At 42.5% G+C, this 14,203-nt stretch overlaps 1 protein-coding gene across 1 annotated transcript in view; it reads right to left on the bottom strand.

Moving 5' to 3' along the window:
- Window positions 1-5,633, bottom strand: part of PRUNE2 (prune homolog 2 with BCH domain) — a 133,158-nt gene extending 127,525 nt beyond the window's left edge. The window contains exon 1 of the mRNA XM_062513942.1: window positions 5,469-5,633. Coding sequence (XP_062369926.1) covers window positions 5,469-5,633 — 165 coding nt within the window. The remainder of the gene's footprint in view (window positions 1-5,468) is intronic.
- Between the last annotated feature and the right edge of the window lie 8,570 nt (window positions 5,634-14,203).

Below are 14,203 nucleotides of genomic sequence, written 5' to 3'. Positions count from 1 at the left end.
AGTATATACAACTTCTATATCTGAGTTTTCCAACCAGAGTAAATATCATTATTCACACTCTTTATTCTTACATACTGTAAGTGCCTTGCTAAGTGGAGTCAAGTCCCTTGTGTGCTGCTGGATGAATGCAAAGAGGATACGTGGGAGGGCTTGATTCCTTGTCTAAATGTTTGAAAGCTTTTTTACTCCTCAGCTTGGAGATGCTCAGCAGTTTCTGGGAAAATAACTTCTGCTTCACTTCTGCAGTCTCTCTCAACTTCCTGTGAAGCCAAAACTATTTCACCTAAATCAAATATTATTTTCGAAGTAACCACTGCATATCATTGATAAAAAACCTCCAGACAGGAAAATAAGAGGCAGTATGAATAAGCATGTAAGTGACTCAGCTTGTTTTTAAACTGTGGTCACATAAATCTACTCAAGTCATGCCATCATCACTGACTGTTCTTTGAACTTCTGTGCCTCAGAAACAAGCACAATATTAATTTTTCAGATCTATCAAAGCAGTGCCTTAAAAGCCTTTTTTACTATTCTCAAGGGCATCTCCCTGGTCAAGGGTCTGGCCCTCAGTTTGGAAAATATCCAGTCATAGAGTCCAGTACTTCTTTGGGCACACCTGTCTGGGGTCATAATACCCCATTTGTCCAGTGTGTTACCCTGCCAGGTGTAACACTGGTCCAGCATTCTGGTCTCTTTTCTTGTATTAGAAAGGGATTAAAAGAACTTCAATTTTTAGAGGATTTTGGTTTTTTTTCCCAAATACTGTTAACTGCTGAAGATGACATAGCATTTAGAAAGATTCCCCAGCTAATTTGCCATTCCCTGCAGGATGAGGAACATCTTTCAATTACTTGTTTGAAGCACTTTGCTGTAGTGTGTGGTTATCTCAGTATCATCAGCACATTAAGCCTTTCTGGGGCTCATTCTGTTCTCTGACTTCCCTGAAGCCAGCATATAAAGCATTACACCATTAGGTTCTCCATTAGGCACAGACCTAAAGCCAGGGAAAAAGCACTCTCTGGAAGACCTTATTTCAGCATCTCTCAGATGCAATTCTGCTTTTTTTTTTTTTTAATTCTTACAGCTTCTTTTTTGACAGATTTCCTTGATTTAGCTTCTCACAGTCATTCCACTTCACTCTAACAGTCTACAGCACATAAGACTACTTGGAAAATACCTAACTTAAATAGATCCTTTACTACACAGTATTCCACATCAGATAATAATCGAGGAAGTACTTTCAGAATATTTAGTTCTCTATTTAATTGACTTTAACATCTTGATAACTAGAAGTTACACCACTGAAACCTTTAACTTTTGATTTGTTTTCTTGAATAAATTATGCAAAATTTTGACCTAACTGATTAGTCACTCTTCTCCACCTGGACGGCTTGCTGACTGACTGAAAGAGTCTAACCCCAAGAAATTAATAACATAAGTGGGAGAAGAAGTGTTTGTGAAGTATGCCATTTTTGTACAAAATTATTTAAAGTTAAGTTCTTAAATAACTCAATAAACATACAGAGAAGGACAAGCAAGTACTGTATTTGGATCCTCCAAAATACTACTGAAGAATTTCCTATAGGTCACTAAAGAAAAACGGGGGTGGCATCCTTTCATGACACATTACAGAACTAAAAGTTAAGAAAATGGCAGGAACACATGGTCTGTTCTTCAGTGAAGGAAAAATAACCATGAAGGATTCTCCAAAAGAATATCTGCTGAGATTATGTGCTATTTCTCATATCCATAACTAATAATAATATTACTTCTAGTAGGACAGGCAGGCAAATAATGAGGTGGAAAAAGCTGCAGATAACAGCAGACTATTTAGGAGAGTCAAATCAATAACTGGCTACAAGAACAGAAGAAAGGACTCATGACACTGAGGAACTAGGGAATAAAACAGTAAATGTAAATGAGGGCCAAGAAGTGCAGACTGGGGAAAATGTGAGAAAACAACCCATCTTCATTTTTAACTGTACTAAGGTGCTGTACACTGTCAGAGGAGCTTAAAAAAGGTATTACTAAGCAGCAAAAACATCATGCATTCACTTTACATGACACTCTGGAAGCATCAGAAAAATGCCTTCTGGCAGTAAAACAGAGTAAGTAGGATAGCAAGAACCCTTAAGAAAATGGAAAAAAAATGAGACGTCATTGTACAACTGTCAGTCTTGCGTATTGCCATAACTTAAACCTGACAGGTGGTTCTAGGCTCCCCAGTGTTCAAAGGGCTAAATAAAATGTTCAGAGAAAGGGCACAAGAATGAGCAGACTGATAGAATTATGCTCATGTATGAAGAGGCAACAGAAAATTTTAGCTTGGAAATGTCTGAAAGAAGACAAGAAGGATACAGTAATACTTAACTAAAGACCAGACAGAAAGTGAAATAAAAATATTCACTCAGATAGAAGCATCATAGAACAAACATCGAAATTGTCAGGCAATTTAAAGCAAACAAAGAGGGATACTGTCACTGTCAAACAAAACACATGATAAAACTGTAAAACTCACTGTCTCAGGGATTTTGTTGAAGCCAAAGCATAAAATACCCAAGCACATGACTTAGCCAAATGTATGGAAGATGGTTCTAGTCGTGGCTAACATGTCAGTTCAGCTATACATTTTGATCTAAGCTTTCAGCACCTGATCAGCCTGTGTATTCTACTGTTTATAATACCCCACAAGACAAGCTAGAATGGTTTAGAAGGATCTTTGATCTCATCTAGACTCACTTATTCTTGCTTTATTACTAGACTTACCAAAAAAATTGAGAAAAACCTGCAGAACTGAACCATAAATGTGAAAAAATGTCAATATGGCATTTCTCATACCCTGTCATGTATTGCGTTCTAAAACTTTACCTCCCTGGTTTTACATAGATTATATGTTAACAAATTTAAAGATTGATACTGAAAATTACTTGAGGGTGTTTTACAGTTTACAAGCTACGGAAGCAAAATCCACTGTTCTTTAAAAAGGAATATAGTCTAGTTGAGCCTTTATTATTTATAGGTAATACACAGAGAATTCTCCTCTCCAACAATCAACACACACAAAGTATTGAAGGTACACAATACAAAGCCTTAAAAAACAAAAATCATGTGTGTCCTTTGTGCAGCACAGTCCGAGGCTATAATTTGCTCCACGTGAATAAATAGCCTTGTTAATGTTGAGGCTGGATCCAGACCCAAATGAATGACAAGGCACTTCCTATAATAGGTTCCCCTGCATTATCTGAAACAACTGCTCCTTCTGGAGAAAATTTTCCTTTACTCATGCTGAGTAGCAATCAAGCAGTCAGTGCACTGTAATCTGTTTAACCTAACAAGAATACCTGTGGTGTGCAATACCAGCACTGTGACATTGGCATCACCAGAGCACTCAGGCACAACTGCAGGCCTTTTAGCATCTTCCACAGACACGGCTGCAGAAGCACAACACACAGCAGCTCCTTCCTCCTTAGTCATTCACCCATTCCCCTGCACAGATTTACCTTACATCATTGTCAAAACAAAGACTGCTCACTGTTTGGCCCCAGCTCAGCCCATGGCTACCAGCTGAAAACGATTCCCCACAAAAGGCCTGACCAAGCTGAAAGGAAATCACATCATCAGCCTTTCAAGCTGCAGAATGCAAATCTTTAATTTCTCTGGGTTACTCTTTTCAGGCCACTGTATTAGAGAGCAAACTGGCAAATTGAAGACAACCTCTAAGATTTATGGATCTGTTCTGAACTGAACACACCAGTGCCCAGATGCTTCATCCACAGCCATGCTCAGCTGACACAACACAGAATACCATCAGTCAGAAACCATACCATAACACAGAAACATCAGTCACAAACACACTCTCCCCCCACAATACCACTCCTGTAGAGGAGACTCCTCCAAAACATGTCTTTTTCTCCCATGATTCAGAAGGTACAAAGAGAATCCTGCATTTCACTTGAACACATTACAGGAATATAAAGGGCTGTGCTCTTGTGGTGAATTCAGTTGCTATGCTCCCCACTCCAACTAAATTAAAGAAATAACATCATCTATTCTCCATGGGCCTCTTTAGATTCTGGTTTTCTAAACAACTCCTTTGTGATCACCAAAAGCTATTCAGAAAGATTAGTGCAATATTTGCTTTTGTAGGTAAACAAATTGTTTTTACTGCTTGCCACTTACTAATGGGAAGCATTATTAATTAATGGCTATCAAGTGAGACTAACTATAATGTATTTGAGCAGAAAGTTTATCAAAACCAGCACTATCTCCATCTCAAATTTTTTAATGCATGAAATGCTAATGTGAAAAATGTATTAAGGATTTGTAACTGCACTGTGCAGCATCTTTTAAGAGGGCTTCCAAAGTTATAACTGCTTATATGAAAATATAAGGGAAATATTTTAAAAACTCCTAAAAACACATTGTAAAACAACTTAGTTGGCATGTTTATTTACCCTTAATATCTACTAACACTCTTAAATATTAAGGAAGCCACCAAGGGATTAATCTCTTCTCTAGTCCTCTAAAAAATTACTTGATTCTCTGATTTAGAGCAATGCTGAGAAGGGATAGTATAACAAATAATCTTTAAAAAATCCTTGTAGATATAGAACCACATCTGTCAGAGAAAAAGCATCTTGGATTTCTGATTGCTCCCTCTCCAGAGATTTTTAACAGATCTATGAAACTGGAAAGGCCCTACAAGTACCAAATACCCCAAATACAGGATAAAACAAGCAGCCATGGGAACCCAATCCTCTTGCTATAACTAAATACATTTCTAAGAGCTGGGATAGCTAGTAGGTATGCAGGCTACACATGAAAGGTCATTAAAGCCGAGTTTTGCAGAGAAAATCAAAATGGAAAATGAGTTGGCCCAAGGCTATCCCAGTCTTAAAAACATCCTACTTTTGCAGTGCACATAAGGGAGAAAAGAGCACACACTGTCTGGGGTAGATTAGCAGTCACTGTAAATAAAATAAATGCAGCTTCAGCACAGCCCTACCACCAAGCCTTTTGAGAACAGGATCTATAAACCTCTGCGATTCCAACACAGTATTAAAGACCTATGGCAACTATGATGCTGAACCTTGGTAATCTTTGCACATTGCTCAGTTATTTATTATCTTGCTTTACCAAACTTATTCCCTACTGCTAGTGCCATTTAGTAATGCCGAAAGTAGTGCCGAAAGTAATACTTCTTCAGCGACTTCGCGTATTATTTCCCTCCCTTCAACTGTGCAACTTGATGCATCTTGGAAGTCCCAAGAAATGCGCAAATAACCCCCAAAAGGCATACTGACATCCCCCACAACGCCTGTCAGATACGGGCTCGCGGGTTCCAAAAGCAGATCATTATTCAGCAGTAATTAGAGGGCAGCAAGGTGCGAGAAGAACACGCACCCCAGAACACGCCGCAGCCCCAGCCGCCGCGAAGGTCACCAGCCCCATCCCCAGCCCGGCAGGACCACAGCGCCGCCCCGAGAAGTTTCGGACACCGCCCGCGGTTGCCGCACCCGGGGCTGGCGGGGCCGATGGCCGCAGGCACCAACAAGTCGGGCGAAGTCCCGCTGCCGCTGCCCCCCGCCGTGACTCACCAGCCGGGACTGGGCGCGCAGCAGGAACTCCTCCATGGCTCCGGCCCGGACGAGCGCTGTCCGGGACGAGCGCTGCCCCGCTCGGCGCCCCGGCCGCCCCGCGCCCGCTGTGCTGCGGCCGCCCCGCCCCGCCCCGCCCCGCCCCGCCCTGCCCGCCGCGGGCGCTGACGTCAGCCCGTGCCGCAAGGACCGGTGCGGACCCTGCGGAGCGCGTACCGCACCGGGACAGGGGACAGGGGACACGGGACAGGGACAGGGGATAGGGGATAGGGGATGGGGGACAGGGGACACGGGAAACGGGATAGGGGATGGGGGACAGGGGACACGGGACAGGGGACACGGGACAGGGGATAGGGGATGGGGGACAGGGGACAGGGGATGGGGGACAGGGGACAGGGGACATGGGACACGGGACAGGGGCAGAGGACAGGGGACAGGGGATAGGGGACAGGGGACACGGGACAGGGGACATGGGACACGGGACAGGGGCAGGGGACAGGGAACAGGGGACAGGGGATAGGGGATGGGGGACAGGGGACATGGGACAGGGGATGGGGGACAGGGGATAGGGGACACGGGACAGGGGACACGGGACAGGGGACACGGGACAGGGGATAGGGGACAGGGGATAGGGAATGGGGGACAGGGGACAGGGGATGGGGGACAGGGGACACGGGACAGGGGACACGGGACAGGGGATAGGGGACAGGGGATAGGGAATGGGGGACAGGGGACAGGGGAAACGGGATAGGGGATGGGGGACAGGGGATAGGGGATGGGGGACAGGGGACAGGGGACACGGGACAGGGACAGGGGATAGGGGACAGGGGATGGGGGACAGGGGACACGGGACAGGAGATAGGGGATGGGGGACAGGGGACACGGGACAGGGACAGGGGATAGGGGATGGGGGACAGGGGACAGGGGATGGGGGACAGGGGACAGGGGACATGGGACACGGGACAGGGACAGGGGACAGGGGATAGGGGACAGGGGACACGGGACAGGGGACATGGGACACGGGACAGGGGCAGGGGACAGGGAACAGGGGACAGGGGATAGGGGATGGGGGACAGGGGACACGGGACAGGGGATGGGGGACAGGGGATAGGGGACACGGGACAGGGGACACGGGACAGGGGATGGGGGACAGGGGATAGGGGACACGGGACAGGGGACACGGGACAGGGGACAGGGGACATGGGGCACGGGATATGGGACACCGGACAGGGGACGCGGGACACGGGATGTGTTCCTTGCCTCGTGCCGGGCGCTGGGCCCTGGGAAGCGGCAGCGTGCCCTGTGACAAGAATTCATGGCCCAAGGACAGGTCGCGCGCGATGCAGTGGGGCAAAGCAGCAGGCAGCAGCTGGTGGCTGTTGCGGGTCGCTTGGGTGGCTGTGCCTTGGTTCCCCATTTCATGTTTGGTAGGACTCACCAGTGGAAGGCTCGAGAGCACTGGGGTCAGGGGCAGTGATCATTTTGGAGTCCCCTTCCCGTGGTGGGAAAAGGTTTAGAGGGAGCCAAGCAGTGGGTTCAAACTGCAAGAGTGCAGGTTAGATTAGATGTTAGGAAGAACCTCTCCTGAGGGTTGTGAGGGATGTGAGGATGACAACCTAGGGATGTTGCGGATGCTCCATCACTCCAGTGGTTCAAGACCAGTTTGGATGGAGCTCTGAGCAGCCTGGTTTAGTGGAAGGTGTCCCTGTCCACAGCAGGGGAGTTGGAACTATATGTCCTTTAAGGTCCCTTCCAAGCTCAAACCATCTATGATTTTATGACTCTGTGTTTCACAGTCAAGCCTCAGTAAACTCTGCCCTGTACCTCAGACCTAGGATCCTTTCTAAACACTGTGCCCACATTCACATTTTTTATATATATTCAATTGAACAGCTCACAAAGGAGCATCCTAGGCTAGAGTCCACTTTGTAGAGAAATAGAGAAATGTCAAAGAGCTGGAGTCCAGGGCTATAAAAGTCAATGGGAGGTAATGCAATTAGTGTAAAGTAGACCAGAAAGTAAACTGTAGTGTTTGTAGCATCTCCAGTGCTCTCACACCACTAGTATTCACCAGTGTGGGGCTTTTTTCCCCACTCAAAATAACTAACATGGATAGTGCAGTTTTATTATTCCAATCAAGTTGTGCCTCACCGAGGACTCAGTGATGACTAATTGTCAATAAATTCAGTGCTATGAGATCTGGGATTTTTCTCTCTTGTGTATTTTTTTGCAGCTCATATAAGTTATTGTTGTAAGAGCTAAAAGCTCTTGCTTCCTTATTAACAAACTTTTTCTTGTAATTTAATCTCATTTGATTTGTTAATTCTTCCATGATATCTTGCAGATCCTATTACTGTGTTTCCTGCCGTAATCAATCTGCTTTGCCTAGTCATATGTTCCAGTTGGAAACTGTTCTGGGGAACAGAAAAAATAAACCTTGATCTGTATCATAACCATCTAAAACTGGAAGGTAAATCTTCATTGAAATACTTGAGTAGGCAAATTACATGAAGCAAAGTACTCTAAATTGAAAATGTTCTACATGAAAAAGATAATTCTGTTTCATTTACTGGAACATTTCTTCTTCTGAAATGCATTTGTGTTTTTGCATATTAATTTGTTTCTGAATTCTATCTGAATTTTGGTTTTCTGGTTGTTCTGTAGAAAAGTAAGTCTCCTGAAAGATTGAAGGTTTTGGACAACATACTGTCATACTTGTAACTTGAAATTGAAGTATTACAATACAGAAATTGCTGTGTGACTTAGGATGCAGGCTTGTGGTCGACTAGGAATGTATTGCCAAGTATGAAAACTATATGCCCAGGGAAAAAAAAAAACAACAACAACAACAAAACCACCAGAATAGCAAAGAGTTCTTACTCCTCATACCCAAAGCACACTCACTCTCACTCATATACTACAAATAAAATGTGTTGACTTAATTACTTCTTTGTACATCCACTGAATAGATCTGTGACAGTAAATTTACCTTTACATTGTAGCCTCCAGGTAGTCCTTCACTGACTCTAGAAGAACCATGCGGATCCTTTGTGATCCCCATGTTGGATTTCTGGACATGGCCTCAGTACAACTGCACTGAAAACAAAGCAGAGTGCACCTGAGCTCCTTGAAAACATTAGCACTAGATAGCTTTTGAGACTGCTTTTTAAGTAAGTTTTTTGCCTCCATAATTATTGTATGAGTTACATAATGAATAATTAATTATTCATATCCTATTGTGCAAAACCATGGACAGAGTACCAATCTTTCCATCTGTTTAATAATTAATAGAAATTCCTAAGCCTTATTCTGCTATTTTCTACCCCACTTGTAGCCACTAATTTACTTCCACTTTACTGGAGCATAAAGTAGAGATGTATCAGGACCCAGATTATTTTTCTATTCTTCTTCCTAAAGTAGCTAAAACCAGTTCACAGTCATCCAGGGGCTCTTCCTAAGGTGTATTTTTCATTTGATGTGGGTAACTTACCTCTCTATGAAATCTGTGGGAATCACGTATGTGTCCCAAAATGAGAATTTTCTCAATATCTCATTCGTAGAATCAAATTATTGAAAATTAGACTTGGTGTGTAATACTGGGGTTTGACTTGTACGCAAGCACATTTGCAATACATCTTGTCACACTGAAGGGATTTAGGCTGTGGATTGAGAGTTCTGCTTTGTATGTCTGTTGTTTTGAAAATATAAATACAGAAAATGTAATACTTCACAGAGTATGGTTTGGAAGTGAATGCTTCTCTGTTCACATGGCAAAGTTAATTTTTTAATTTCAGCCATTATTCAAGCATGTGTAAATATATGATTACTTTGCTGTGTCTTTTTGCTATGTCCTAAAAGCCCCTGTAACTCTGGTAATCATGAACAATGTCTTGCACTTCATGTTCTTCTAAAACTCCTCCTATTTTCACTGTGGTCATACAGGGAAAAGTAATTTGCTTGATATACAAACTATCCTAGTAAAACCTTACATCTTCATACATAGTGTGTGCTACCAAATACTACCAACTTTTGTGATATTCCATGGTTTCTGTGGTCTGTATTCATTTTACTTATTCTCCAGGCATACAGTTCAGATCATTCTATTCCATATAATGGAGAAGTAAATTCAGTGATTACACATCTTGGAACAACTCACAACTGAAATCTGTAACTCATCTTTACAGTTTAGCAAAGAAATAGAAGAGCTGTCATGATACAGCTATCCAGCAGTCTAGCATTTCTATCAAAATAGTTTTTTATGATAAATGCTTCAATAATGTATTAACAATCATCTTCATATTAAACAAGACTGATGTTCCCATTGCAAGACTTTTTATATTATCACAATAAGAATACATAGTTGCTGCCCATGCAATGAGAATGTATGTAACACAATCATTTTAATAGTAGCAAAATAAGTTTACAGCTCTCAGCTTTTGTAAGAGGATATTATTTAAAAATTTGAAAGGAAAAAGGTGATTTCACAAATTACTTAAAGAATAATTCTCCAGACAGCCACGCAAAGAAACAAAAAAGAACAAAGCTGTGTGTAGCAGCAGTAGGCTGACAGTCATTTGCATTGGCACTCAAGTAATTTTATTCTCAGAGTGTATATGATTTCCATGTACACATATGAAAGCTACTCCCTTTTTCTGAAAGAGTTTTACTAGCAGGTCATGTCCTTAGAATCATCCATTTTCCAGTCTTTGGTACCAAGTGTCTTTAATTCCTGCAGTTAGTATTTCCATGGTTTTTCATGTTTCAGTGAAACATGGACCCTGGTCCCAGGATCATAGGTCATTTCTCTGGATTAAACAACCCCAGCTCCCTCAGCCACTCATAGGGCTTGTGCTCCAGACTCCACCTTCTCTGGATGTTCTCTAGCCCCTCAGTGTCTGTCCTGTAGTGAGTGAGGGGCCCAACACCGGATACAGAATTTGAGGTGAGACTCTGTATTTGAGGTGACCCTCAGAGTACAGGGGCTACTCTTTGCTCCTTTTGCTGGCCCTGCTGGCCACACTGTTGCTGATATGGGCCACAGTGTCATTGGCATTCTTGGTTACCTGGGCACAGCTGACTCATGTTCAGCTGCTGTCAGCCTCTGGTCCTTTACCGCTCTGCAGCTTTCCAGACACTCTGCCCTCAGTCTGTAGCACTTTTGCATGGTGTTCCGGCGTCCCAAGGACAGGATACAGGCACTGGCACTTTGCCTTTTCAAGCCTCATACCACTGGCCATGACCCATCAATCCAGTCCATCCAGATCCTTCTGTAGAGCCTTCCTGCCTCAGCAGATCAACACTTGCACCCAGCTTGGTGTCATCTGCAAACTGACTGAGGGGGCACTCAGTCAACCTCTCACCCAGATCATCAATCAAGACATTAAATGGAACTGGGCCCCTGCTGAGCCCTGGGGAACACTGCTTGTGACTGGCTTATAGTCATCCTATAAAGACAGACAAAAAGAAACCATTTCAAATATCAGAATACTCGTCTCCAAATATGAAGACTGTCTATCAACAATAATAAATGTATAACCTCTATGTTGTCAATCCCTCCTAACTTTCTTTAGTGAAAGTGAGCATGAAAATGGAGGGAATGAACTCAGTGTCCCTTTTGGACTTCTAGTTTGCCCAATGTACTACCATGTACTATTAAGTAACTTTGTTCTCCAAGAGATTACTTTTATTCTATTATTTCATTCCTAGCCATAAATTTCAAGATGAAGCTTTATAACATTCCCTGTTTCTTTTGTGGAATATTAGGTGTGGGACAATGAAAGTGACGCTGCTTTTTTTTGAGGGGCAAAGGAAGAGAAAGAAGCCATGCCTGGTTAGCAGATGACTCTTAAAGGTCTGATACATATATTATCTGTTGAGGTTTTCAAAGACGGAGTGTGTTACCCATATTTTAGTTGTGAATAGCACATAATTCCTGTATTATAATAATTGTCTGTTCTGTTCCTCTTTGCAAAACTGAGTAAGATACCATAGTGTGCATTTTTTGCGCCAAGGCTAGCTACTAATTCAAAGCCAAAAAGCAATACTGAATCAATACCAAATGTACTTGGAGGTATCCCAAACTACAGATGATTGAATGACTTTCTGTGTGGGCAAGTAGAGGCTGAAAGTGGACAATAGAACTGCTGGTTTAGTCCACTCCCAAACTAAAACTGTACTAAATAAGCCTGAAATTAAGTGCGAGAAGCCAGAATCCAGATATATTTCCCATCAGCACTCTGTCCATGGAAACCAAGTTCCCATGTTGTTCATCAAATTTCAACACAGCTGTATTCTAAGACAGGTTATGATAGATGTTAACCTTCAGTGCTACTGTCTCTTTCTTACACCATGTATGCTGATAATTTAGGCAAATTGCATGTGCCATGTGAATACATCCCCAACTGTCCAAATGATCCATCTACTAAATGACAGAGTATGCCATTTGCACTGCCTCAGTACAGGTTGGTGGTGTGAAGCTTGTCCCAGGTCATCAGAAGAATTCTGATGGATGGGCTCAGTTTAAGCTATTATCAAATCTCCTGTCCACTCACCCCTCACTTGGAAGTTAATTGAAGGAATTTATTCCTATTATACTGCCATATACTAGTAGTATTTAAACTAGGCAGAAAGTATGTTTCCAAGGCATGGTAATCGCTGTCAAATTAGGGTGTAAGGGCTTAACATACTTGACTTAAATGATTAACACCATTTGCTTCCCATGTACATGGGACAAAGTCCTCACAAGTTTTAGGCTGCAGTAAGCACAAGGCATTTTCAAGTTAACAATAAAAAAATAAGAGTAAACAGCACATAAAACTTCTCATTTAGAGATTACCACTGATCAACTTTGATCATTTCATTGATCAGCGTGTAGTATACTTTTTTCCCGTATTTGGAGATGTTTAGAGGAAGTTCATAAGGGAACATTCTGACAACTATTAGTTTGAATACAGATAAAAAGGAAATAATAATGAACCCCAGATTTCAAATTACAGAAAATAACAAGAAGAGAATATTGGCTCTGTGGTAATAATTGTGAAATATATTATGCTGGTGTCTTAGTTTGAAAGACAAGTGTTTGCTAAGGAAAGCAGAAGTGTCCCTTTGAACTGAAAAATGTGATCCTTCCTTCCTACAGATTATTATGATTTTGAAATTAAGGGAGCTCTCAGGCAAAGATATGGGGTAGGAATAACAGTTCTTTACTAGTATATCTAACAAGACAAACAAGAACAGCAACAGCTATGAAATTACCCACAAACAGAACAGTAACTCAGTCCCAGTGTTTTTTGGCTGCAGGCACCTTTTCCCTGAGCTGCAGTTCCCAGTGCTGGGGGCGGGCGGGTCCCGCAGAGCCGCAGGAGGGCTGGGGGTGATGGCAGCGCTGTCCCAGGGGGAGAGAGAGATGGAGAGAGAGCCCTCCGCTCACGGTGTGGGTCCTGGTGCTCAGCAGAGTGCTGGATGGTGGTAGTTCACAGCGAGAAGACAGCAGGGCAGGGTCTGACAGCAGTGAGGATGACTCCCAGTGCTGGAATGGCAGGGATGGAGCTGAGGCAGCGATCGTCCTTCTCGTCCGAACTCCACGGGGGAAATGGGCCGAGCCAGAGCCTTCTGTCTGCTCTTCTGGATGTTTGGATATCGAGGGGTTTCACTCCTCTCTCCGCTCCCCCTTGTCACCAGGGCCCAGTCAACAGGTATCTTAGCATGACAATGGGGAAAATTCCACAGAGGGAAAAAGGGAAAGAACCAACTCCCAACAGCTGGATTTTATAGTGGTTACTATTTGAAAATTGAAAAGTAATGTAAGAACTTTGCATTTTACAAGTTGACCAGAATATGCAACTGCTCATCATAGACCAGCGAAAAGTAATTTTTAAGGTAGAAATTGTTTAATTAATAGAGTACCATATTATAATTTTTGACAGGTCCTAAAATTCCACAGATAAGTAACATAGCTAACTACAGTTACACTCCTAAAAAATAGCATGTTACTACATTGAATACAGTTGTTACCTTGACCTTTGAAATTCATACATACTCAACAAATTCATAGGACCTTTGCAGACAGTTTACTGAACGTTTAGTAGCCACACAGATAAAGAAAAATAGGCTTGTGAGTCATCCATTTATTTATCCTGCCTACAACAGGGGCATTGGAACATGATGATCTTTAAGGCTCATTTGACACAGGCCATTCTTTGATTCTATGATACTATGAAAGTCCTAAATGCAAGTAAAAGTATTCTATGTGATTAATAAAGAAAAATAAAGAGCATTCAATCATCTGCATCCCCACACTTTAAATAGAGAAGGATATTTATGGCTATTACCTGTAACATATTTTATTTTATTTTTTCTTCAGAAGAAAAAAATGTTCCTTTAATGCCACATATATGCAGAGGTAGAATTACAAAACTGATAGAGATCTGAAGGTGCATGTGAGAGGAATTCATGTATAGGTAATGTTGGTTTGTACAAAAAAAAGGGATTATGGCAGGAGAGCATTGAACTCAGAACACACAGTCTTTCATTTAACTCTGGACTATGATTACAGATTCCATATAACTGTCTTAATTTTGGTCAGGATCCAGAGGTTTTTCTATACC

This window comes from Cinclus cinclus, chromosome Z (assembly GCF_963662255.1).
Source record: "Cinclus cinclus chromosome Z, bCinCin1.1, whole genome shotgun sequence".
NCBI classification, from domain to species: domain Eukaryota; kingdom Metazoa; phylum Chordata; class Aves; order Passeriformes; family Cinclidae; genus Cinclus; species Cinclus cinclus.
This window is presented reverse-complemented; position numbering and strand designations above follow the sequence as displayed.